At 39.3% G+C, this 26910-nt stretch overlaps 1 protein-coding gene across 4 annotated transcripts in view; it reads right to left on the reverse strand.

Moving 5' to 3' along the window:
* SESN1 (sestrin 1) overlaps positions 1-26910 on the reverse strand; it is a 74337-nt gene that overhangs the window by 28836 nt on the left and 18591 nt on the right. Inside the window, exon 1 of one of the 4 annotated variants that reach the window (XM_042892913.1) lies at positions 18474-18686. The exons of the other annotated variants lie outside the window; for them this stretch is intronic. Coding sequence (XP_042748847.1) covers positions 18474-18563 — 90 coding nt within the window. The 5' untranslated portion in view covers positions 18564-18686. Of the gene's footprint in view, positions 1-18473; positions 18687-26910 lie in introns of those variants that run through there. 4 annotated transcript variants of the gene reach the window in all.

Below are 26910 nucleotides of genomic sequence, written 5' to 3' on the forward strand. Positions count from 1 at the left end.
CAAGGATAAAACAGGCTGCCCTATGCATAGCTGCTGAGGTGGGCTCCAAGTTAGGCCTGTTTAACGCCTGCGTGATGGTTTGAGCTGTACTGTCCCCTCCCTTTCCCCCTTTAAAGCTACTCAAAAATTATCATTTAGCATTCTCATCAGGATCAGATAGCGAAAAGAGGCATAAATTGCAAGAGTCTGTCCAGGCATGCCATGAAACTCATGAAAGGAGGTGTTTTCCCTCCTTTATGTAACAGATGATCTTGCTGTTCTCTGCCAGATTTCTCTAACTGCGCACCCTCAACAGAACTAGTTTAAATATTGACACTGGGGGAGGCAAGTGGGGATTTCTGGGAGGAGGAGCAGTGGGTAGGACAGAAGCAGGCTTCAATGTTTTTTTTCTCTTGTCTCAGAAGTGCCCCTTATCGTTCAGCTTTAGACAAAAGTTGCTACAGCTTTCAATTTCTGCATCACTACTTAGAATTAAGAAGATGGGAACATACAACTAGTTCTTTTCGTTCTTTAATCCCTCCACTATTCTTTCTCATCTTTGCTCCAAACTCAAGCCTGTTCTGGTAACTGAAGTTGCCTATTGCTGATGTGCCTTTTGTAAGACAGCCAAAACTAAGGAGCATTCAAGGTGAAAAGGTACAATACCACCTCTTGTCTTGCTTTCCATAGCCCGTAACACAGCCTAGCATTTCATTTGCTTCCTTTGGTCTCATCCAGGGTACAATAAGACCTTTATGAAAGAGCCTTGAAAAAATCTGGGCCATTGATTTGAACACAGACTGTTTAGCCACGACACAGAGCACTGAGAAGCACCGCTCAGTAAGTGGACCCTGCAAGCAGCATCCCATTTCAGGGGAGTGGTGCAAGTCAGCAAAGCCAAGCTTCTGGGACCCGGGGTTATCCCTGTGCAGCCCTTCCCTGCACCGACCTGCCTGCCAGAGCTAGTGCAGGTGCGCCCAACACAGTACCACAAAACACGCTGTAAACATATTCTGATTGCTTATCTGTGATGATTATCATCTGATGCTTTTTTTTTTCCCCCCAAGGGATCACACAAATAATTACATAAATATAACCAGAATATTGCTTATGGAAGAATACAGTATTCCACTGGGAAGTGGAGTCATATTTAAGAAACAAACAAGCTGTGGATATTTGTGAGTACATTGCATCCATGCAAATCCAGGCGGAAATGAAGAACATCAGTGTACAACAGCCCTAGGGAGATTCAAATGGCTAATCAGCTTACCTACTGCATTTTGGAAACCACAGAAAACATTCAGATTCTGATGGAGATGTACTTCCCTAACTTTGATGACTGCAGAGCTAATCCTTTAAATGCAGTTTTACTGTAAGTCAGCACACCCCTGCTTCCACTGGTCTGCTGAAGCGTGAAACTGTTGTGTTAGCAGGAGTTTCTCTCACCTCCCATATCTTCATGTAGGTGAGAAAGAAAAAGCTCTTGTCTAATATTGTTGGATGCCTCCTTCAGCAGATTTCATCACACAACTGTTATCTAGTTACTGTGTACCCTTGGCATTCATGAGTGTTAATCGTTGCGTTTTACAAGTACAGGTTCATATCCTGCAGAGTAACATTGGTGTGGTCATTCAAAACATGTTTGTGACTATTCATTTTGCAGCAACATGTTCAAAGTCCAGCTCTTACTCTGGAGGACAGACTCAGGCAATCTACCTTAAGGAGATGAAAATAAACGTAGCAAAATCAATCCCTCCATAGTGATATCCATCACTCTTTTTTAAGAGTTCCTGCTGCTGAAAAAAGAAGGATTTACTGATACTTAGTTCTGTTTGGCTGCAGAATCAGCATAGGTCAGGTAGTCACATCTCTGTTTCTTAGTGCCTGCACCTGTTTATATGGCAGCAAAAAGAATGGGATTGCCATTCTATAAGGGATATGAAAGGTGATCTAAACCTTAAACACTGACTTGCATTTGAATGCACTCAGGCAGCTGCCTCATTGAAACTCCTTATAAGTATTAGTCACAGGCCCTCTGCCTCAGTGCACGTAGTTAAGAGGGCTATGAGCTAAAAAAGTGCAGTTTGGCTTTGTCACTGTGACCTCATGATGTTGTTTGGGCTTTTCTGAACAGTCCGATCTTCATGCAGGAGAGCTGCTAATAGCAGGGCACGTACTCATCACACAGCACAGAAGTGATCTCACCTAGGCAGCTTGAGTAAACACAGCACGGACATAAATATGACAAGCTTTTGACAGTACTTAAGGTTATTCTATGAAGAATATTTACTGTGTTGCCCAGAAACACACAAACAGGGCTTGTGGAAGCTCTCTTTCTTTTTTTCTCAGCCCACTACAGAATTTTCCATAATCAAAATTTATGGAAAGAACAAGAATTCCATCAAAGAAAGGTTTTGCCATTGTGGTAGATTACTATCCCATACTCTGAAGAATAACTTTTCTAAACAGCGTTTCCCAAAACACCAACTTTCCTTTTCAAGTACCTGTTTCCACTTGGAAATACTCCACTGTCAGAAACAAGACCTGCCAGCACTCCAGAGTGTCCCGCTTGAACACATGGACGCTGCTGGAACAAAAGACGTCCTCTCCACAAATGCTATTTAGAAAGGAACTACTTATACCTCCCTGGACACAAGAGAGAAACTGAATTCAACAAAAAATATTCAATTCCTCTAAATATTCAAACCCTTTAGAAGAATTATTAGAATTTCTGGACATCCTTTCTTAAATCAATGGATGCAAAATTAACAGGAGAATTAAATCTTTGCTTATTCACAAGGTCTACCAGGGAGTCACTAAAGTCAAGGAATGAGTAGATTTAACTCTCTGGTGCTCCCACAGAGAAATGGCCAAACCCTCATTTAGCTCAGATTATCTGCATTTAGTCTTCACTATATCATGTATCCCATCAACAGTGCTTAGAGCGGGACTCTACTTCACATGGAGCTGTGTTACAGAATGCAAATCTCAAAGGAGTAAATACAAAGACCACTGCCCCAGGAAGACAGCTGATGGGAGAAGAATCAGAGTTGACTCTAGGAAGGATAAACTGCATTTGTTCCATCGGGCAGAGTCTACTGAAAGTCTGTGAAAAATGAGGCTTGCATCAAGCTCAGAAAATGCTGTAAGCCATCTTTGAAATGCCCCATTTGTTAGGAACTCAAAAAGTTGGGCTTTAAAAGCTATGGCTATTCGGCATAGCTTATCTCCCAAAATACAAAATGACATACAGTGCCCAAGAGGTGTGTGGACATTCACGTGTGGTTACCTTGTCATGATGAAAGGTAATAAAAAGAAATCTCATCTCAATAAAAATAATAACAATAATAAACATAAATTAAAAATTAAAAATAAATTAATTTTTAAAAAGTCTTCTAAATATAAAATAATTGGTAAAAACTTATTTTATAAACCATATCCAAATTCTTCACATTTATAACAAAAGCTCCCAAACCCAAACTTTTTAAGTTTGGGCTAAAGATCTCTAAGAGGGCTATTGAATTAATCGAGCCTCTCCTTTAGCAACCTCACAAAACAAAGTGCAAGTTAGCTGTCTAGAAACACCACAGCAAAGGCATGTTTTGCTAAGTGTAATCAAGACTTGAGATCCTACACTGAGACTTCACTGTGACAGATTTACAACCAAACGCCTGTGAAAACAGTTGGAAGAATGTGAACTATGGCTCAAAATATCTTTAACGGGCAGCATTTCTTAGAAAACAGAAGCCACCTCTCATGTTCTTATCCCATCCTGATTTATGATCCTTAAAACACATCAGTTCCATCACTGGTTATGAAGTTGCTGGTTTGAAAAACATCTGCGACAGGTAGAGAGAAAATAATACCACCTGGGAGTAAATAAGGTTTATCAGAAGAATTCCATTAGGCCAACTAACGTAGCTGGAAAACCACGGGGGGCAAGCTCTGCTTCAGATCAGGCTTAAAAGCTTATCTGCTTTTCCCAATTGTATGAGCTGATCTAAGAAAAGCCACTACCTCTCTCCGCAAGTCTGGGCTGCTCTTATCACAGCTACAACACTACTTCTATTTAAATTTAAAAAAAAAAAACAACCACCAAAACCAGGCTTACAACATTTGCTAAAAGCTTTCAGATGCTTTTTTTCCCTATCAAGACAGCAATTAATTATTTCCTTGAAGGCTGCACTGCTATACATACCGAAGCAGAAGAAATACTATTTTGTAGATAGATGCAATGGATTAAGTAGGATTCCAGAGAAAAAACTTTGTGCCAGCCAAGTGATAAAGAGCTTTAGCCAAGGGCGTTGCTATTTTGGAGGTAACATAGGAAGGTGAGTGGCTGTTTAGTTTCAACATACAGTTATTGAACTCTACCTGTCTTGTCTGATGGGAACACAAGTTGACAGAAGAGTATTAGGCATTTGTCAATGATTTAATCTGGGTAGCCACTAGTAGAAGCACATCTAAAAATTTGTAAAGCACAGCTTTAGGGAAGAGTCACAGATGAACTACCAAATTATTACAGCTGTGGCCAAAGGTCAGAGAAGACCCGTAATGGCAGCTCATGGCAGGCCAGCCTCCCCCTCAGCAGGATCCACCACAGCTGTGCCATCCTGCCAAAGGTTTGCCTGACTTGAGGGCCTCCAATAGTAGACGTGCCTGGCCTCTCAAAGTAATCAGAGCTTCATTATCCTTATCATTAAGATTTAATTGGCACCACAACCTGAATTAATCTGTGAGCACAGGATGACTCTTCAATGATAAAAAAAAAATAATAATAAATTGTTTTTCTAAATGCTGAAGTTCACTCACTGCCAGTTCTTTTTCATTGCCACAGTGCATACTGCCAAGACTTCATCACACCATTACTGACTGACTACAACGCTATTTTCATGCAGATAAAGCGAAACAAATGCAAGTCAGGAAAAAAGCAGTATCAACCATAAAGCATGATGGAACAACAGTTGATAGCAGGTATTTTAACTTAAGCATCATTGCGCTCACTTCTTTTATGGTCAAGGTGCATTTGTGACCAAGAAGCAGGGGGACAGGGATAAAGGGTGATTTCAAGTTTCTTAACAACAGCCTGCAATGCAGCTTTCAGAGCAGGCAGGAAGGCTATGAGGAAAGGCAGCAGCTGAGCCTTACTGCTCCTCAGAACTAAAATCCCCAGTTAGAGCTAAGCACGTGGTTTGAGGTAAACATCTATGAAAGATTCCAAGCACTTGGATTTATGAAAGCCAGGGTAAGAATAAAGGGAAAGAGACAGGACAGCTTGCTGAGGGGAGGAAATTGAGGGTGACTTAGCTGAGCTTACACAGTGCTTCTTGTCAATTGAGAAAGCCTTTGTTACCTTAAAAAAAAGTTGGGCAGCCTGATACTAAAGAAGAGACACACAGCAAATCCCCAGAGAAGCCATCAGCTCTTTTTCCTTCAGTTTGTTACACCAAGTGGCTCTGTGGTGTGTTCTGTTATGCCATTAAGCCATCCTCATATGGCCAGTGATCGGTTCAGTTTGTTAGCTGCTGCATCCTGGTTTGTTACCAAAGAACAAGTGCAGATCAGTAGAAATGGATACATACCAGGGTGTGTGTGCTCATCTACAGGGATATTCCAAAATGCCACTGCAGTCTCAGGAAAATCAAGGACACAATTCAGTACGCATCTCCTATGCTCTTTGCCTGAATATTGTAGCTCAGGGATGCTACTGCTTCCTGACCCTTTACATAATGACAAAATCAATCTTACAGGAAAAAAAAAAATCCTGTCAGAGAGTTGTGTAATGGAGGTGAGTTCCAGCATAGCCCTGGACTGATTTATGAACTTTTGCTCTGGAGAGAGGATACATGTACAGTGGCAGGGCAAAGATGGGAAAAGAACATGCTCAGAAATCTGGAGATCTCCTTAACACAGTGTTACTATTCTTCCACCTCCTCCCATCATATCAGTAACCTGGCACTTCTGCTACCTTTCAATAATTCCTTAAATTAAAAAAAAAAAAGTGCTTATTCTGCTGCAGTAACGTGCTGAAGTCCTACTTCCCCTTTTATCTGTGAACCAATGCTTTGTTAAACTGGCTATTTGTTCATCATTATGGCTCAGAATTTCTGTTAATTGTAGAACCGCTGTTTGAGGTGATGGTCAGGCACATCAATCTACAAGGAATAACTTCCCATGAAGATGAAGTCTTAGAACGACACTTTTTTTTTCTCCCCTACTTACAAGCTATTGGTCTCATCAGAGAATAAGCATCAGAGCAAAAAGTAAACATCATGCTGGAGAAGCTACCACAGTGGGAACCCCATCAATGACTGCAACGTCTGGAAGCTGCTGTAATATAGCAACAAATGAATGCCTAGGGAAAATGACTGAAATCTGTTGTTTGAAAATGATAATATGAATTAGCATACTAATCCACCACGGAAAAAAGCTTACATATGTCATCAAGCTCAGTGTGAAATCCCACTGTACAAATATCTGATAAAGATTTGTTACAGTTATTGTCCTCTAAATATGTTGCTTTTATTTATCAAAGTGCTGTATCTAACTGAAACTAAAAGTTTATCATCAAGAGAGGCAATTCTTTTTTTTAGTTGTCAGTTTGTGTTTGAAAGATTTCTTCTTACTGCTTTAAAATGTAATTTTGTTCAAGCAGCATTTATTAGGTAGCCCTTGCATTACATCTCAGTGATTCCATATGACATACACCTAGCCCATAAACAAAAGTTCTTAAAATTGTTTTTAGACTTATACTGCTAGGCTTACCAATGCACCTGGTTCAAAAGTCTGACGGGCATGAGGCATGTCTGCAGAGCAGTCTGACATGTACTGTGCCAGTGCAACAAGGTGCCTGAACACAAGCCAGATTAAACCCTAAAACTGTACAATCACAGTGCTGCTGTCACCATTTCAGAGCTAATAAACCGTGTCTCTTAATGTGAGAAACAGGCCTGCACCTCCTGGCAGACACCCAACCATAATGAAGGTCAAGTCACAGCCCAGACCCATACTTGCAATATCACTCTGTTCAGTTCATTAGCAATCATGCAATCTAAAAATGGTATCTGACTACAAGCAACTCAGCTGGCTTTTGCCAGTACTTCTCACTCCTGTCCTACCACCACCCAATTCACTCATACAGCTGACAGAGCTAAGAGGAGCTACAGGCAGTGAGCATTCATGTGAGTTGCCGTGCTCAGCAGATAACTACATGGTGAGAGGAGATGAGATTTATTGAGAAAGCATCCTCTTCCCAGCCTTAGCTGTATGCAGCCCTTCTAGTTAAACTGCCACCAATTATTTAAAAGTCGTTTGGTTAAACTGTCACAAACTGCGTGTGTCTTTTTAAACACTATTTACAAACGGCTTAAACAAGAAAGAGATAAAACTAAATCAATAAGAAGCTTTTACAAGCAAGTGTACATGTATTTACGTCGGGACTTAAACTAGCTTATATCTTACCAACAAGTTGGGTATGTACGGAAGACCATTTGCAAAACAGACTCCTACAGAACACACGCTGTCTGTTGTTCGTGCACTGCTGTCAAGTCAGCCTGAGAACAGCTACTGCTGCGGTTTCCTTGTGAAAGCGTAAGCATTTTGTGATCTGATAAGAGACACTGTAGGAGTATATTATAATAAAGGCATAATTCAGTTTCAAATCATCATTCTAATGAATATGCCACGAAAACAAAAGCTCTGTGTGACATAAGTGCCAGTAACTCAGGGCTTTCAACAAGAAAATGACAAGCTTGAAGCTTAAGTATATGAACTTGACTCTACCTACCAATACTGAATAAGCCAAACATTCCAAACCTTGGTCCCTTTCAGTGTCAGACAATGAGTTTATGAAAACCTTAGCTTCCAAATTAGCAAATTAGTATACACATAATCCAAATATCTGCATGTTGTTTGATTGTGATCCAGGCTTACTGAGCAGCTCTCTGTAATGGCATTCAAAAAATTCTGCTGATGTCAATTTATTGTTGAAATGCAATTTTCATACATTAAGCATAAATGGGAGAGGACAGGAAAAAAATACAAGAGTCCACCACTCAGTTATTACTCAGGCAGCAATAAAATTTGCTGAAGGACCACCTCCCTTATTTCTCAGATACAATAATACGTGCTCTAATACAAAAAGCATATTACCTGAATTGGAGTAACAGTCTCAGGGGGATAGGTAAGAGATATACGATGGGGAATTGGCTCTCTCCACTGTGTTTCTTTGGGTATTGCAGAATCACAGAAAGGCCTGGGTTGAAAAGAATCTCAAGGCTCATGAATGTCCAACCCGCCTGCCACACACAGGAAACCAACCTCTCCACTTGATACTAGACCAGGCTGCCCAGGGCCACATCCAACCTGGCCTTGAACACCTCCAGGGACGGGGCAGCCACAACAAATAACAATGTCAAAACAGAAGCAACTTGCTTGCTGTACAGCTTGTGTGATAACAGCTTGAAATTATATGGTAAATTTTGGTATATTTTGTAATCTATCATTGGAAAAATCTGTCTATGATAAATACTTGTGAAATAGAAATACTTTGAAGCATATAACTTTTCAAAATTAGCAAAGAGACATCTGTTATATTATTCAAGAAGAATGTGCTGCATTGCTCAGTGAGAATAGTTTAAAGCAGTGGAGATAGTTTATGTGATGTGTTCTTCTTCCCCCATTTAATAAGTATAGGAAAGGTTAAAAGTTTTAATTGCTAAGCTTGGAAATTCAGGTCTTGTCTACCTGAGCTGCTAGAGAAATAATACAATCACGCTGCAATTTTAAACAAATAAAAGTGACTATAAATTATTGTGTACATAACTAAGCTTGGTCTGACTCACCCATTTTGCCACTGTGCCTTAATACTGACAAGGCCATGCTAATCAGCCTGTCTCCAGGAATACCATCCTTTGGGCACATCTGCCTAATGGTTTTGGAGTAGAATTTCCCTGGTTGAAGGAGCAACCTCACTGACAAGGCCTCCAGACTCGTTGGTCCTCTGATCCAGTTTTGGGCCGCACAACTTGACTGCTAAAGAATATGACTCATTTGGATATGCACAGGTAGAAAAATTGCCATGGAGTAGATAAAAAGGATTTCATTCTGGATAAAAATGGGATTTAAATGAATGAAGTAGAAGATAATTGTTTTTGTAGAACGCACTCAGCTCCTGTTAAGAAAGGGCCTGCAGCTGCACTGTGGCGTCCTCACGAGGGACGGAGCCAGAGCACAGTAACTGTCAAAGCACAGAACTTTGGAGATGAGCAACATCCAGAGCATTTCTGTACTTCAGTCAATAAATGGAAATATGTTACAAAGAACAGAAGCAAAATATACAGCTTACATTTTCCTGTGTAAATTAAATCCATTCCTAGTTTTATTGAGAGTTTAAGTTGCCCTGATACAACCACTCCTTCATAAAGGAAATTTTTTTGCTCATTTTGAACAGGAAATTTCCTTTTCCTCTTAATTAGGCCCAAACTGTCAAGTGGTCTATTACCAGGAATTTCAGCTGTTTTTCTGAAACAAAGATTCACCTTTTCAAAACGTGCCTGCACACACACACACACACACACACACACACAAAAGCACCCTAAATCTTTAAATTATCTTAAAATATTACTGTAGTTCATCTAACTGTAGAATACTGGGACTTTACTATGCAAGTCACAGCTGTTTGGTAACTGTAGAGATTACTGCACTGGTTAGTTTACATTTAAAGATCGAGAAGTCCTTTCTCCATAAAAATAGCTTATATTACAGAAGTGCTTATACTTTAAATATAAATATTTTGTATTCAGGTTTTTAACCTGTTAAGCAGTCAAATATTTTTGTGTTAACTATATTAAAATGTGTATGTGTGCACACTGCATATATTTTTAAAATAAAATAAAAGCATTTTCCTGACAAGGAAATTGGTCTTGGCAACAAAAGCCATCATTGACTTCCTGCTCTTTCATTAGATTCAAATAAGTGAAGGCAAATAAAGTACAGATTCCTGCTTCTCCAGGGAAACACTGGTACAAGCCACCTAAAATTCAGCTAAAGAGTTCAGGTATTGAGGCCAAGCTAACCTGTTATTATCCCAGTCAGCCTCATTTGCATCTTCTGTCCATTCTCCAATTAGAGACGTTATTATTGTTTGCTTATCTTCTTCTGGTCTATATTGTTGATGGTAAAAAAAAAAAAATCACTTGGGTTGTTTGCCGCAGCTGCTATTTTGACTAACATACACAATTGGGACTTACCAAGATGTTGTGATGTAGGCAACATCATTTGTATGGCCATATCATGAAATACACATTCATATAGCCCCAAAAGGTGATAAAATTTGGAAAGGTGCCAAACACTCAAATTCATCAGGCTCAGTATTTCAGCTTCTCTTGCCCTCCTAACCTGGAATTAAAAGCAAAAGCTTTGAAATTTGGCAATGAGATAATAAGTAGAGTGGAAAATAACAGGGTAACATTACTCATAAAAACCATCTGAATTTCCATTTTTTAACCACCAGAGCTCTACATCAACATGAAGTGTCAGACTAGAAAAGGGAAAGTCAGGCTAGAGAGAATTTAAGTTACATCTTCTTAAATTGACTCAGCTTCATTAATTACACTTTTAAATGCATAGAGAACTGACTGAAGACAACTGGCTAGTGAAATCAGCATTGGCCAGTAATGGTTTCAAGAATCTACAGAAGATGGAAGAAGGATCAAAAACCAGAGAAACAAGAAGCAGTGCCTTTATTTAAGGAAGAAAACAAAAAAGGAACCAGTTGAATTTCAATTCCTTAAAAAAAAAAAAAAATAAAACTGAAACAAAACAAAACTGACAAAAATTCTGCAAAGCAGTTTGTAACTGCCTAAAAGATAACACACAGCTGAGTGAAAGCCAAAAATCAGTGACATACACATGAGGATAGCTCCTCAACAAATCTTTCTCAGTTGTCTTCTTCAACAGGATAGCAAGTCTGAAAACAAGGAAGAGCTAGCACATTAGGATCATGATTTCAAGGCAGCTAAGGAAACTTTTTCATGATGGGGCTGCTGCAATTGGACAAAAAACTGTCTTATGCTGAATAAAGTCATTAATAGCTCACCACCAATACAGAAAGATGTAGCAAGTGGGACTGCATAGGAAACACCCCTAAATCTGGTTCTACACAGAATGATTTATGGAATCAAGAGAATGCATTAATGATGTAAGCTCAATATGCTCACAAGGGTTGTGGGAATCTGAGAGGACAAATGAACTTCTAGAGGTTCTTGAAAACTGGAGAATTGTTCTGTACTCATCTAAAAAAAAAAAAAAAAAAAAAAAGGAATAACAAGGGAATACCATTATCATGAAAGAAATACATTACTCTTCAGTAGAAACTATCTACTTACAAAGACAGGAAGGGGAAACAAGATGCTAGAGATGCTCTGCTTGAAGGGTGAAACATCAAGGATTATGGCATGGTGAGGTCAACATGAAAAAAAAAACCAAAGTCCCAAAAACCATACCGTGATTCATACAGAGTAACTTATCTTCCAAGACAGAGGAAGCGAGCCTCTGTTGTGCTCAGCAGGATACCCTGTCATTTTGGTCAGTGTATATCAAAGATGTGAGCTGAATACAGCCCCCTGTACTCTCACCAAGAATAGTCAGAGGCCTAGAAAAGATGAGGGAGAAAGATCAGGAGCGGGGAGTAAAGCCAAAACACCACAGACATTTTACCTAAGGAGGAGGAGACAAAGAAGAGAAAGGAGATTCTGTAGTCTTGACAGCTGGTAGTCTTAAAACCAGTCAGAGGAACTTCCCAAGCATGGCCTAGATACCGTAACTGAGTCTTCCCTGGGGCATGTTGACATATCTAACAAATCTCTTTGGATCCTTTCCTATCTTATTCTATGGTTCTACAGAAACATTATTTAATATAACAAGCTATCCCACACGTAAGGAAAATATAACATGTACACATGGGAAAGTAATTTGGAAATCAGACTCCCAAAAGAACATTGGGAACTGCCAATCAGACTCCACTGTGCATTTAAGCACAGTTCAGCTGCTCAGAAGGTGAGTTCGATCTCAAATGTATAAAATAGGAATATCAGGTAGAACAGAAACAACCTGTTCTCCACACACTAGGTTGATAAGATCATTTAAGAGGATGGCGACTTTCCTGGTGTCTCAAATGATCTGGAAATACTGGACAGATAGTTAAGGCTCCAGTTGGACTTGATAAAGACAAGAGGCATCTTAGTACACAGCTTAAAGCAAAATTATGATATAGAACGTCGAAAGAGAGCTTGATTTTTGGAGTATGTATTTACACATATTACACATTGGTACATACACACAACTCCTAGTCTTATTAAGATTACAGAAAAAGAAAAAAGATTGAAAAAAATTATATCTTTCAGATTCATAAAACCACAGAAAACTACAGTGAATGAAACTGATATTAAAAGTTCTGAATGGAAACTGATATTACAAATTCTTCTTGAAGTACCACCATTTCCTAGCAGCAAACATACACCGCAATCTCTTACTATGGAAAAAGGACCACTGCTTCAATTTATTAAAGCAAGAGAACTTTCAGAAAGCTATGCCTGCATTCAGCTGCTGGGAGAAAAACAAAACTCCATGACCTACATATACAAGAGATCAAATCAGATTATCACAGTTATCTAACCTGGCCTAACACAGCCTGAACACCTATTTCCTTCAGCTATTCTACATGATGCTTCCTACTCTCTGCATTTTGCAGCAGAAAAGAGTCAAAAGGACTGAATGCAAAAGCAACCTGATGCAGAAACAGGTAGAAAGGATACTGTTTCAGATCCCTCAAATGTCAATAGCCGCAGATGGACCACTCCTTAAGTTCCACAGAGAAAGAAAGGAGCTGTAAGCCTTGGCAAAGTAGAAAACTCAAATGGTCACAAGGGGAGGGAAGAAATAAGGAGAAATATGAACGTAGCTATCCACCACGGAAGGCAGAAGTGGTGACTTTCCTTCTAAAAAGGCTCTGGGCATGAAATACGTGCAAAGAGAAGTGAAACTCATCTTCCCCCAAGGACACAGAGAATTAAAAAAGACAGTCTGCTGTCTCTCATGGCTTCCTGCCATGCTTTGTGTTAATTGTATCTGAGGCTTCCTAGCAGCCCCTTATAAGCTGTGAGGCCTGGCAGAACAGTTCAAAGTCACTCTGCTTTTAGGGAAGTCACAAAAAGCAAGGCTGCATTTCATTGTTACTGTTGCACCGATTAATCCATGTCTAAAGCTACACTGTAAATCACACACTGTCAATGTTGACAATGTTTAATTACTGTATTAGCAGTTCCAAAGGAATCTTTCCCTTTCCTATATTAACAACCAGGAGGGAATTTTCCAACAATAGATTAAGTTTCCAAGTGTGGTTACTGTCATAAGGACTTAACCTTCAGCCCATCCTAACAACTGCTGCTAGAACAAATTCTCCCCTTGGCCAACGATGCATCCAACAGTGCTCCAAAACACTGTCAAGGGCTGCTACTGGATGTTCAGCAGAAAACTTCAGCAATGTAACTAATTCATGGCACCTGTCTGCTAGAGAAAATTTATAATTAGTAGTACAGCTGGTTCTTTTCTGTGATGGCAAAATAACACATTTGACAGGCTTGTAACTTACAGCTCCCAGGGTTAAGGTGTCAAGATTTTTGCCACCATGTTCTCAAAAACAATAAACTAACCAAACCAACCAACAAAGCCTAACAATAATGAAATCTCATGTCAGTGGTTGGAAAACAGAATGTGAACTTTACTTAAAGATTTATTGTGTTGCAAACACATAAATGACTGCAGAGCAGGCAAGGCAAGATATTTACTCATGAAAGAAGAAGGGGGAAATTGGGACTTTGTTGCTGTTTTAGAAAATATTTTGCAATAAATTAAGTGAGAAGAGAGAGAGAATACAGTCAAGCTCTCTAGCTTAGAGTAAGTGCATTAGTGACATTTGAAAAAATAAACGATTAACCACGATTGGACAGGAACACTTGGAAAGAAGTCCTAAGGGATGGTGCTGTGAGGACTGGAAAGTCCCTGAGCAGCTGAATGGAAGGATGTGACGTTACAGCAGCCTCCAAAAGCTTGAGAACCCTAAGAGGCAAAGGGAAATGCAAGAGAAACAGACAAATTAAGTAAGTGAGGTACATGTTAGACAAGAAAACAGCGACAGACAGAAAAAAACTTTGTGATCTGGAGCTGTCGTGTGCAGAAAAATAAGAAGATATTGAGTTTCTTCAGAAATCATGATTTCATTGTACTAGTTAGAACTACAGTTTTCTTACATTAGTCTCAGTAATAAAATAATTAGGATTTGAAAACTTTTGTATACGTACCATACCATAACACCAGGAGTGCTGCCTGTCCAAGCTTCCTCAGATCACAGTGTCATATGAAAAGGTTTAAAAAGTACAGTTCTCATGGGACAGAAAAATAAATCCTGTTTTACACATTGCATGGAAGCTACAGAAAATGGAAGAGTTTATATCTGTGAGGAAATACATAAATCAGGGAAGAAAAAGGAATATACAGCTTACATTACAGACTTCAGTAGTGAAGAGAAGGAAAACATAATCAGTGAGACCTACAAGAAAAGAACAAGCTGACTATGTTAAAGCACTGCTGGAGCTAAGCCATCTAACAAACACGGGAAACATTCTGAGAAAAAAATGCTGCACTAAGCATACTGAGACAATGTTTGGTCGTGAGTCAGGGGTGATTTTTCACATTAGGTAGGTTCTGCTCCATTTTTTAATCTTTTGTCTACCTTACAGTCACTCAAACAACTGGCAGTTAAATACTGTGTTCTTATAAAACCGCTAAGGTTACTTAAATATCTAAAATCATGATTTTAAACGTCCACAGCATTTGAATTGATCTTTGAATGCCTTACAAACAGTGCTTGCTACAGAGAAGAACAAAAAGCCACAACTAAGTCAGAAACCTGAGTAGCAGCCTACCCAATCAATGACAGTTAAACAGAACCACCACCTTCCGAAAGCATTTTGGAAAACAACTTTCAATGTAGATACTTAACACTAGCTAATATTTCCTGAGCCCCTACCTTACTGTTTAAATATCCATTTTTAAAGCTGAATGTGAAATTCAAAGCTCCTGCTAATTTCTTATCCAAGGGCTGCTTTGGCAGCAATACCTCTGTACTCTTACATCACGCTATTCGTTAGCTAAACAAATCAAAAGTCATCTGCTTTGGTCAATACTTATAATTTTGGATGGAAGCTAAGAGCACACACATCCTACCTAGGAAGAACCACCTTAAACTTGGCAGAACAGTCAGGCAATGCGCCCATTTTTTACCCCAGTATCTGTCCCGATACCAGTAGTGTATAGCTCTTTCTTAGTCAAATTGCTTTAACCAGCCAATACAAAATTCCTGGGACAGATCAACTATGCAGTTGTGCAGAATCTGGAGCAATTTGTGTTTTCTGCTTAGTGTTATATCAGTGTTATGAAGCTGTTGCTCTGAGAACCAAACTGAAAAATCCTCTTTTTCCTAATTCTGAAACTATGGACAAGGAAGTGCCACTCACAGACTTGTATTTTAATTGCTGTTGTGGAATTGTTCACCCCACCATTTATCGTTTCGTAGTGCTCAAACAGTCCTAGGAAAGGTTGTAACATTTACATTTATGATTTTCATATGCAAACTATATATTAAAATTGGGTTTAATTACAACTTAAATTTCCCCTTCTCCTCCCACAATAAGGAGATACAGCACACAGCTCTCACTGCATGATAAAACTGATGAAAGTGATTAAAACAGAACATGCTGTAAAGCTGCTCAAAACCACACTTGTGCTTTCTGCAGCTTCAGCACTTCCAGAACTTGCAGGAAGGCATAAATAGACTACAACAATGCAACAGAGTTCCACCAGAGATCTGAGACAATGTAGGCAAATACAGGAACTTCCCCCTTTCAAATCCAGATATTACCTGATCCACATAATATCCTACATCAAAAAATTGAGAAGATGTAAGTTGGGCACTAAGAAATGCAGAACTTGCCTTTGACTAAAATTTTAATCTGCATTCCCAGAATTTAATCAGAGAGTGGCTGTGCTGAAGATCACATTCAGCACATAATTTACTGTGTCATGTCAGCACTTAAGGGGACAGAATTCAAGGTGCATAAACAATTTCAAATACAAACAGCACCCTGCAGAAATTCTCACTAAGCAGCAACCCTGGAAGCTTTGTCACCGTGGCACAGTGCTGCTTCTGGTACCCTGGGGTGCAGGGATAATTTTAGTCATGGACAGAAGCTTCTTCACTCATCACAAACAGTTAGATACTAGCGAACAGCAACTCTTATGTCCTTCCTCCACTGCAGCTCTAGAGGAAAGATAATCTATCAGGGTTAACAGCTGGCAGCTTTGAGGGCAGAGCCCACTCTGACATTCCTGTACCTCCCCCTGTCATACGTGATCTGAAAACTCCCTCCTGCTTCCACACAACACCTGGAATTACTGCAAAAAGAGGTTTAACTCTGCAAAGGGAAGTCCTTCTTTTTAATACTTACATCCTGACAAATCTGAGTGGCAGTCATGGGACTAAGAAAAGGACTCTTCTGTACTTCAGCTGCTTCTGACAAAATATCTGCAGCAAAAACACACAGTCAAGGCTTTCTCAAAGGAAAGGTCATAACTATCCTTTCCAAGGAAAGATTAGGTCATATCTGTGCAGTGTGGGCTTGGTTTTTTGTTTTTTTTTTTCTTTTCTTTTTTTTTTTTTTTGTTTGTTTTTAACACAATGCCTCAGTAATACAAAGCAATACAAATTTAGAAAGAAATATAGCTGTAAAATCCCCAAATGTAGACACAGTAATGTACAAAAGTACTTCTATTGCTGTATTTATGGCTATGGGTAAGATGGAGAAGAATATTTCTGAGCGGCAGCATTATAAAATGGAGGGAGGGGGAAAGGGGATGAAGGAAAAAGCCCTGAAAGGTAAAAAAACAGCAAACAAAAACCCCAAACTTATGTTGATGCACACTGCTTTCTATGTTCTATTTAACATTCAGGCCAATCAACCAACCCATTTTACTTAATTATGCAGCTCTTCCCCCCAAATTAAACTGTACTCATTATCTTCTCCAGCTTTGATTCAGTGATACAGGTGTTAGATTTGTCACCTGTAACCCATCCTTTTGTTTCAAGTCCTTCTTTACTCTTAAATACATTTACTTTGGGGATTTCTCTCTTCTTCATCAGCTTTTCAGCAAGGTGAGCTTACAGCCACCTGCTCACATAAGTAAAGACAGAAGGGAGGGGTTTTAAGTATCTTTTCAGTCACTGTAAGATCTCCAAACTGTTTGCATATTTTTGCCTTAGTTTCCCCTTGAAGCAGAATGTTCTAACACAGCCAAATCCCTGCGTGCTGGTGCAATTATTTATCAGCTTCCTTTTGGCAAAGATTTCTTCTACCTCTTATTTTAAGGCACTGAGGGTACCAAGGTGTTTCCTGTTCAACCATTTATCACAGCAGCTTATGATTTATTTTAACAAGAAACACAACATAAAAAGGATATCACAGAAAGCATACTGCCCCAGAGTGCAGGGAATACAGTTCTAAAAACCACCCAGATAATTCCCAGCTATGAACATTTTCCCACCAAAGGCAAGCATTGTTATAATGTATGTTTAGCCATGACACTGGCTAAAGTATGGATTTCAGGAATTACAGCCTCTTCCCCACTCCCCCACATTAGACTGTTCACAATACCAGCAACAGGTTACATCAAACCCTACAGAGATCACTGACACACAGATGTATACACCCTAACACCCTACACCATGTTACTAAAATTCTGAATTTCCTTTGCCAGGACTCACCATCTAATATGTGTGGTACATGCAATTCCAAAAGGTCCCATACAGCTTCCACTTCCACTTCTAGATTAAGATATATCATTGCAAGCAGCTGATGAAGTTAATACACAGGACCTCTGAAACCTATACTAAGTTCCTTGAAGTCACTACAGATTTGTCAAAATCTATTTCTTTATTTAGCTTTTAATTGCTGACAGAACAGACCATGTTTCTGCTTCCTCCAGGAGACATGTAATTTAATCTCAGAATTCACTAAATGTGCTCTGCCTATTCCCTGGGCTGCATGACAAAAGATCCTGGCCAAGCATAACCTAAGCTAAACATTTCCCTCATTCAAGGGTAAACTTTTGGCCTATTTTAGCTTCTAAAAAAATCCAACCTTACTTAAAAAAAAGAGACTTCACTTTTTCTTTAAAGACTTAACAAGAGATGCTTGTACACAAAAGAAGTTTTCACTTTTTTCTCTTAAATTTACTTTTATCATTTATAAATTAGTGTTCTCTCAGCATAAGGAATTAATGAGTTATTTGCACTGCTCAACCAGTCTACTTTCCATTTTCCCAGCCAAACATCTGTAACTGTCCTCCTCCATCTGTTCCTTTCGAAGCAGTTACATTACCGTCTTAATTGCCGCAGCTTCCTTTCCAGTTTCACCAGACAATGGATTGGTGCTTTCCTGAATGAGGATGCCTTCCTTCATTTCTATCATTCCATCTTCTCCCCTTTGCTAAACAGAGGTGATAAAACAAATCATAACAAGCAGAGGCTTGTCCCTTCTGCTTGAAAAAGAAAAATTGCTTTTGTTTCATTCTGAGTAATCCATCCACATTAGCTGCTCCAAGATTAAAATGAAGAGACTGAAGAAAAATAAGACAAATTCAAAACGAAGACAAGAGTAAGATAAATAGACACATTTAGAATCCTATCTAAAATACAGGTTACATTTTGTCTAAACAGGCTGGAGAGAAGGCCTGTAAAAGGCTGTTCACAATCCATGTGAACATGTTCCTATAAAATACTGTAACCACTGTTAAACATTTACATGTTTTTGCTTGTGTTCAGTGTTACTCAACTGGCCATTTTATTTAATATAGTCAGTGTGATGAAACGCTACACTACTCAGTGTTCTCAACTTAGTCCATACGCTATGCAAATATTGCCCAGGTTGTAAGAAAATCTGTAAATGTGAGAATATTAAAGAAAACAAAACAAATCTGTAGAGCAACAATCCCTCATGCTGAAGAATCAGACGGTAATGTGCAAAATGTACAATCTATTTCTGTATGTCTCACATCACAGGGACTAACAGATCAGACTGAACAACAGAAATTTCTCCACAGCATACTCAGCAGCTCTGAAACCAAGCCATTTCATCATTTTATTGATCTAGGGAAAAGTGTAACTTAAAAGAACGTTCATAGATCACTGCTAAACAAATTAAGTAATTCCCCGGGTCCCTGGATCTAATGGATATAGCTAAAGGTCTAAAGTGCACTTCTTGGGTTTTTGTTTGTTTGTTATTGTTTGAATGGTGTGTATATAAATGGAACTATAAAACTCATACAGAAGGTTATTTTCAGATTGATCTGACTCAACAAAGTACACTTAAAGCCTGCTTACACAGATTTTGTGTGGGATCCTCTTTTGCCATTATCAGCACATCAGTGCCTTCTATACAGCTAGCTGTATGTAAACGTCATTCTGAGTTAAGAATTTAAACAAAGAACACTGACTTGCGTCTCACAATTTTAAATATATTCCCTGGTAGTTCCTCCATAAATACAGGTGTTATTATTTCCTCACCACTTCTCTCCAAAAAGCAAGGAATCTGAATGGGATCATTTGAAAACTTATGAAAACCATCACTAATTATGCAGATTTAAGAATGTAATTAGGGCTAAGCTATACCAATCAGAACTAACATAACAAGGCAGGCCGTTCGAAAATCTTGATGTTACATCAATCCACGTAAGGATAATAGATTGTTATTCAAAAGCAAACTAGCAATTATAGCATCAACAGCTACAAAATTTACTCACGTTTAAATGGAAAAACAATTATTTAGGGGAAAAAAAACCCAACTAGCTTAGGTTTAAAGAACTTTCTGGAAGTTTTCCTACCTTGCTTATAATCTCTCCCCCGATCCCTGTTTCTCTCCTCATCCTCCTATGCATCTCTGCCTTCTCTTGAAGGCAATTACCTCTACAAGTCAATATTCCTGTATTTAGTGTCCATAAAAACTTTGATTACTTGATAAATATGTTAGTTCCCCTTTCACAAACAAGCATTTCACAACCTCCTGGTTCTGAGTACATCTCATTTGAACCACAACAAAAGTAGTACTTATTTTCCATATTGTTGGTCTCCTTTGGTTAATGAGTCCTGATGTATTGAGTTATGCCAGATACTTGTTAGAACAGTCGTTACAGCTGATCAAGTCTCTCATTCAGTAACAACCTATAGAAGTGCAGGGTTTTAAGTCAACTTTTCTTTAAATTAAAAAAAAAAATAAAAAAATCAACAAAACAAACAAAAATAAATGCAGATCTATTTAAATTGATTTCAATTAAAAAACAAACAAACAAACAAAAAACTATAATTCATTGAAATATGACCAGGAATAGATACTAGGCATTTGCAAAACAAAGAAAAAACCACAATTGCAATTGCATACAGAACATTACAAAAGGAACATAAAATAGCCTTAAAAGAATAACTCCTTTCACAACAAGCTGAAGTCAGTACATTATTATGAAGCCTGAAAAATAGTTTCAGCTGTAGTAAAGATGCAAACAAGTTATTTAATATCATGTATACCCACCCATTAAAATGTGAACAACAGATCTAGACAACTCACACAGGCCTCATTGTGCTCAGGAGAAAAGCCTGAATTCATTGCACTCATTTAGCTAAGCCTTGCAGCAGTTCCAAAGAGGTTAACTGTTTGCTCAAGCTTATTTGGCTATTGAATGCAAGATAAAAGATTTCTAAATCAAATGTTACATATTGTACCTTATTTTTAGGAAATGAGCAGATTGCAGAGGTGTGTTCCTAGTGGGCCAATCCCAAGGCTGTGGCAGAGAGCTGTTTCTCCTGGCCCCACAGCAACTTTGAAGGGAAACTCGTTGGGCTGTTTGTGTCGACAGCACTGCTGATGGATGGCTGCTTCAGGGGAAGAGATCAAGCTGTGTGGTAAATCTTTCTATTTGTCCCATCTGCTTTTCTATTTTAAACAGCTGCAGTGGTCAGACAGGCACTCTACATTGACTACACATGAATTGCATAAGAGAAAACATTTATGTAAGTGAAAACATGGCTTCTATTCTTAAACTGAACATGGGAACTACTGCAAGCAATTGAGGAAGTTTACCATTGTTTCCCATCTATCTTTAGGAAAGAAATGACCTGGCCAACATGATTTCACAGCTATGAGGAGGTCACTGCTGCAGTCATAGCAGGTTTCCAGATGATGGCATTCTCCACCCTTCTTTCTGCTTCTGCTAGCCCCACTTTGCAATGAGACTTGTAAAATGGCAGAAGTAATAGGCAAACAGAGTATGTTTATTAAGATACACCCTTCAAATATACAAAGGCACAACACAAACCTTACTTAGCCCTGTAGCAAAGGACTTGGAGATTCTGGTGGATAGAAAGCGTGACATGAAGCAGCAGTGCGTGCTTGCAGCCCAGAAAGCCAGCTGTGTCCTTGGTTGCATCAAAAGACGGGTGGCCAGCAGGGTGAAGAATGTGATTGTTCCCCTCTCCCTTACCCTCATGAGGCCCCACCTGCTGTACTGCATCCAGGCCTGGGGACCTCAGCACAAGAAACACGTAGAGCTGTTGGATTGGGTCCAGGGGACTGTGATGAGAGGGCTGGAGCACCTCTGCTATAAAGAAAGGCTGAGGGAGCTGAGCTTGTTCAGCCTAGGGAAGAGAAGGTTCCAGGAGACACCACTGCAGTTCTCCAGTATTTAAGATGGAGCTTAAAACAGCAGGGAGACTGACTTCTGTATACAGTCAGTGATAGGACAAGGGGGGGAATGGCTTTAAACTAAAACAAGGGAGATTAGGTTAGAAGGCAGGAAAAAATTCTTTAACACAGAGGACAGTGAGGCTCTGGCACAGGTTGCCCAGAGAATGCCCTACCAATTCAAGGGTTTCAAGGCAAGGTTGGATGGGTAGCCTGATCTGATGGGTGGCAGTGGAGCTACATGGCCCCTAAGGTCCGTTCCAACCTAAGCCAATCTACAATCTTACTTGTCTTGCAATTGCACTATGGTTGTGCTAGCACAAGGCACGTCCATTCAGTTTTGCTTCAAAGGTCCTCATTTCAAAGGACTGCTGTACAGGCACAGATTACTACCAAACACTAAGTTGAGGAGGCTGCAAACATATTGAGACAAGCAAAAGTTTTTTTTTGTTTGTTTTATTTTCAAAAAAGGTGATTAAGTTAAGCCAGGTTTTCTGATCAGATTCCACTTTGGCCAAATCCTGCCTTCCTGTACACTTTCGGTATGTTACTTTTTGTATCATAAGATACTGTGGATTTCTATTAAACAGCTTCCTTACTTCTTAAATCTAGCTACATTGCCACAGCAAGAGAGAAAAGCTCAACACATTAAAAGATGAGCTCCTCACCATTCTAAAAAAACAAAAAACAAAACAGTCTTAGGGTTCTAAGGAAAGAAAATGCAGGCATATGTGGATGCAAAGGCTATTTAAAAAAGTTGCTTTCAAGTCCTATTACTTGTGCTCTCTTCTTCTCCCCCAGCTTATTTTTCCTTTGAAAGCTTGAGTATGTTTGAGCTACTTCTGAATTACAGCAAATTAAAAGTTAAGAATGAAATGAAATGGCAATAGTGCAAATAGCAGCATTACAGGTTGCCTGTTCATGGTCTTAGGAGAGATTACATCTCTTGGGTATAATGATTTCCACTGTGTTCTATCTAAATTTAAATTTTCTTCACATGCATGTTACACTGTAGAAGCTTTCTGAAGTGCAGTATTGTATAAAAGTTAACTGGAAATACTGCTCCTTCAAATAAAAATATCCCCATAACTTTATCCTAGCAGTTCTTCTGCATAACTTAAAATAGTGCTTATGAATAGTAAGAATAATTTCCATTTTACATATAAGCAAACTGAGATGAGGCAATAACTCATCTGCCCCCTACCCAATCCCAGAACTTCTTTGCTTCAATTTCACTAAAGAAGGTGCATTTTAGACAGAAGCGCTAGATTTCTTTGTAAGGAGTCTTGAAAAGTCACAGAATCACAGAATGGACAGGGTTGGAAGGGAGCTCAAGGATGATGAATCTCCAACCCCCTGCCACATGCAGGACCACCAACCTCCCCATTTTATAACAGACCAGGCTGCCCAGGGCCCCATCCAGTCTGGCCTTGAACACCTCCAGGGACGGGGCATCCACAGCCTCTCTGGGCAGCCTGTTCCAGCACCTCACCACTCTCGTAGTAAAGAACTTCCCCCTGACATCCAACCTAAATCTCCCCTCCCTCAACTTCAAACCATTTCCCCTTGTCCTGCAGTTATCTACTCTTTCAAAGAGTTGATTCCCCTCCTGTTTGTAGGCTCCCTTTAGGTACTGAAAGGCTGCAATGAGGTCACCCCACAGCCTTCTTTTCTCCAGGCTGAACAAGCCCAGCTCCTTCAGCCTGTCTTCATAGGGGAGGTGCTCCAGTCCCCCGATCATCTTCGTGGCTCTCCTCTGGACCCCCTCCAACAGCTCCCTGTCTCCAACTCCAGCTCTCTGTCTTTCTTGTACTGGGGGCTCCAGACTGGGACACAGCACTCCAAATGGGGCCTGACAAGAGCAGAGCAGACAGGGACAATCACCTCCCTGTCCTGCTGGCCACTCCTCTTCTAATGAAAAAGTCAAAGAACTCAAAGAAAACACTCACTTGTCAGCTCCTTGAAAGATCAAAGCCTTATTATATTTCCCTCCACTCTGTGAGACAAACCAATATTGAAAGAATCTTTCAACAGAAGAACACATGAAGTTGGTAAAAGCTTCAGAAGTTAAGACATGATCTTAGAAGTCATCCACCATAACTTTTACTGGCAGACTTTGAAACTGACAAGTTCATAGTTCCACTGTAAAAACTTCTCCACTATGACAATTCAACAACAGAATAAATAACTACATCTCAGGATTAATCTCCTACAGTCAAATCAAAAGTTACTTTATTAGAAAACTGGCTGTTTGTACAGCTTATATTACTTCAAAAGTCTCATTTTAGAGTAACTTTTCATCTTTAAATCAGTTTGAGGTTGTTAGAAAAAACTTGCACCTTTTACAAAGAATTCTGGGACAGGGATTGTCATCTTCTATGTTCAGATGGACCCAAACTAGAAATCTTGAGTAGTAATTCTAATGACAATATAATACAATGCTACCACCAGAAAGCACTGGGTAAATAATGCTAAAAAGTACAAGCACCTTGAAAGAGACGTATTAAAGTAACCTACAAGAAGTCACAACACACTAGAACAGTGGATGCCCCATCCCTGGATGCATTCAAGTCCAGGCTGGATATGGCTGTAGGCAGCCTGGCCTAGTGGTTGGCAACCCTGCAACATGGCAGGGGGATTGAAATTAGATAATCTTTGAGGTCCTTTTCAAACTAGGCCATTCTATGATTCTATGAAAAACAAACACACAAAAAATTACTACTTACCTACTTTTGGCTCTTAGTGCTGTACCTTAGATTTATGCAGATGATGCAGACTCTTTTGACAGAGTACTACAACTTAGCAACATCAAATTGTTACTGCCCAGAGCCTGAAAGTTTTTTCTTCATTTGTGATTTCAGACAGCTAGATGCTATTTGCCTTATATCCTCACTTCTCTCTGTTACGCTGTCACATGTCAGAAGCGCACATTGCTGCAGACCTGCATGCTGCATGATGCAAGTATGTGCTATCAAAAAGGACAGGTACTGATACAGGCTCAGCACAGAGCACATAGACACACCAAGTGACACACATCCTGTCTGTGCAGTCAATACAGAAATCAATAGTTTCATGCTGTAAGCACCAGTGGAACTAAACATAGGTTCTGCATATACAGAACAAACAGCACTATCAGTATAAAAACAGTAAGATAATGGAAAAAGTTGTAAGCAAAACCAGTGAGAACACTGAAAAACATAATGAAAACTTGGGAAGAGGAAGACTCAAGATTTCAAGACTTGCTGGTTGTTAGGCATGAAGTGTAATAATGAAATTGGTCTAGGCAGAGTTTAGACCAAACAATATGCAAATCAGACACCAGGAGATTATCTACTTCAGCCTACAGGGAACACATTGGTACAGAGTAAGTATTTAGAAGGCCATAAGAGCATATCACAAGCTCAGTTAACATGGACAGAATTTACACAAGGCCACAGCCATTAAAAGAAAACCCAACTCAAAACTGTTTTTAGCCAAGCACAGAGACATTTATTGAATAGTTGTTACCATTCACATTCCTTTTGTTTCCAGATTCTACCAACCTAACATTTGTAGGTTCCACTCTTCACTCATGATAGCTGGCTATTGAGCTGTGAAATGACTGATTGCTAACTGCCAAGTATTCTTTTGTTTTAGCAAGATATATACATATCAGCACGCACACACAACCTACTTTGTTCCAACTGTATACTTTCACAGCTGACATGAAACTGGTGTGAATGACATGTTTCATTTTTTGGTTATCACAACAACCCAGCACAGAATGAACTCCCCATCATTTGGTAATCAGACTATTAAGAATCCAAAACAAGTAAAGAAAATCTTGTCTACCAAAACCTGTACACTCCACAGGACACTCTTCATGAAAAGAACACCCAACAACTGGACAAAGATGGATGCATTTCAGGGAACATTTATGATATTACTATTAGCTATACTTTTTCCCCATACTTTTCCAAAGAAAAAAAGCACACTGATGTGAGATGACTCAACAAGTTTCAGAAATATCTGCCTAACTTCCCAAGCTACTGTGTTGATCCCCGTTAGCCAACATACGGTTCTTTCCCACTCCAGAAATGGCAACCAGACTTCATCTCTTACTTCAGCTCCATCTTCTCTGGACACAGCAAGGAGCATACATTACATCTCTGTTCTGAGCACAGCTGGACAGAGCTCTGCCCACTCCAAACCCGCATGAAGCAGCAAGCTCCAATACCTCAGTCCTTCTAGAGGCTGGATCTTGTTGCCAGAGGTTCAACTGTTAGATTACCATTAACTCAAAACCTTACTTTATATTTTTTTACTTTGAGATTCTTATTTCATGGAAGTCTAATATCATTTATGTGTGTGTTCTCTCCTTCAGCTTGTAACTTTATATTTTTTAAAAAGTTCATAAACTAGCATTTGGACAATGGAAACATAGGAGCCCAGAGAGCTTGCCACTCTTTTGTAATATTCCTGCTATTCCTGGACTCGCTTTGGTCCGGGCACAGAACCAACAATCTCAAAGCTTCTATACTAGTCACTCCTTTCCCATTCAGCTGAGTCTGATAAGTCCAAAGGGCCTGGGAAATGTACCATTGTGGGCCTAAGACATTCAAGTCATTGTGGCATAGATTCATTTAAAAACATACAAAATCCAGGATAAAGAGATTCCCAGCATGGAGAAATCAAACACTAGCTGTGTGGCACATTACACAAGCAAAATCTCGCTACACACAACTCTGCACAAACTACTGCTTCCCCTGGTTCCATACAATCAGTACAATTCACAGTAAAGAATTGAACAGTCTGACTCTCCTTTCAAAGAGGCTGATAACTTCACCTTAAAAGGAAAGCTACCTTCTTTGTTTTTGTTTTGTTGCTCATTTCTTCATTTGATTTTTTGAAGATTAAAACTTCAAAAGAGGAGGAGAGGAACTACCCCAAAGGCAGCCTGCTAACCTGACCACAGGTCAAACTTCATTTTAATACTAGCTATTAAAAAAAAAAATCTGAAATATTCACACAATTTTGAAGTCCAAGATTTAGATGATTATTGTGGTCCTTTTCAACCCAGGCCATTCTGTGATTCTACGATTTTCAA

Source organism: Lagopus leucura, unplaced genomic scaffold (genome assembly GCF_019238085.1).
Source record: "Lagopus leucura isolate 7727_CA_CO unplaced genomic scaffold, USGS_WTPT01 Super-Scaffold_73, whole genome shotgun sequence".
NCBI lineage: Eukaryota > Metazoa > Chordata > Aves > Galliformes > Phasianidae > Lagopus > Lagopus leucura.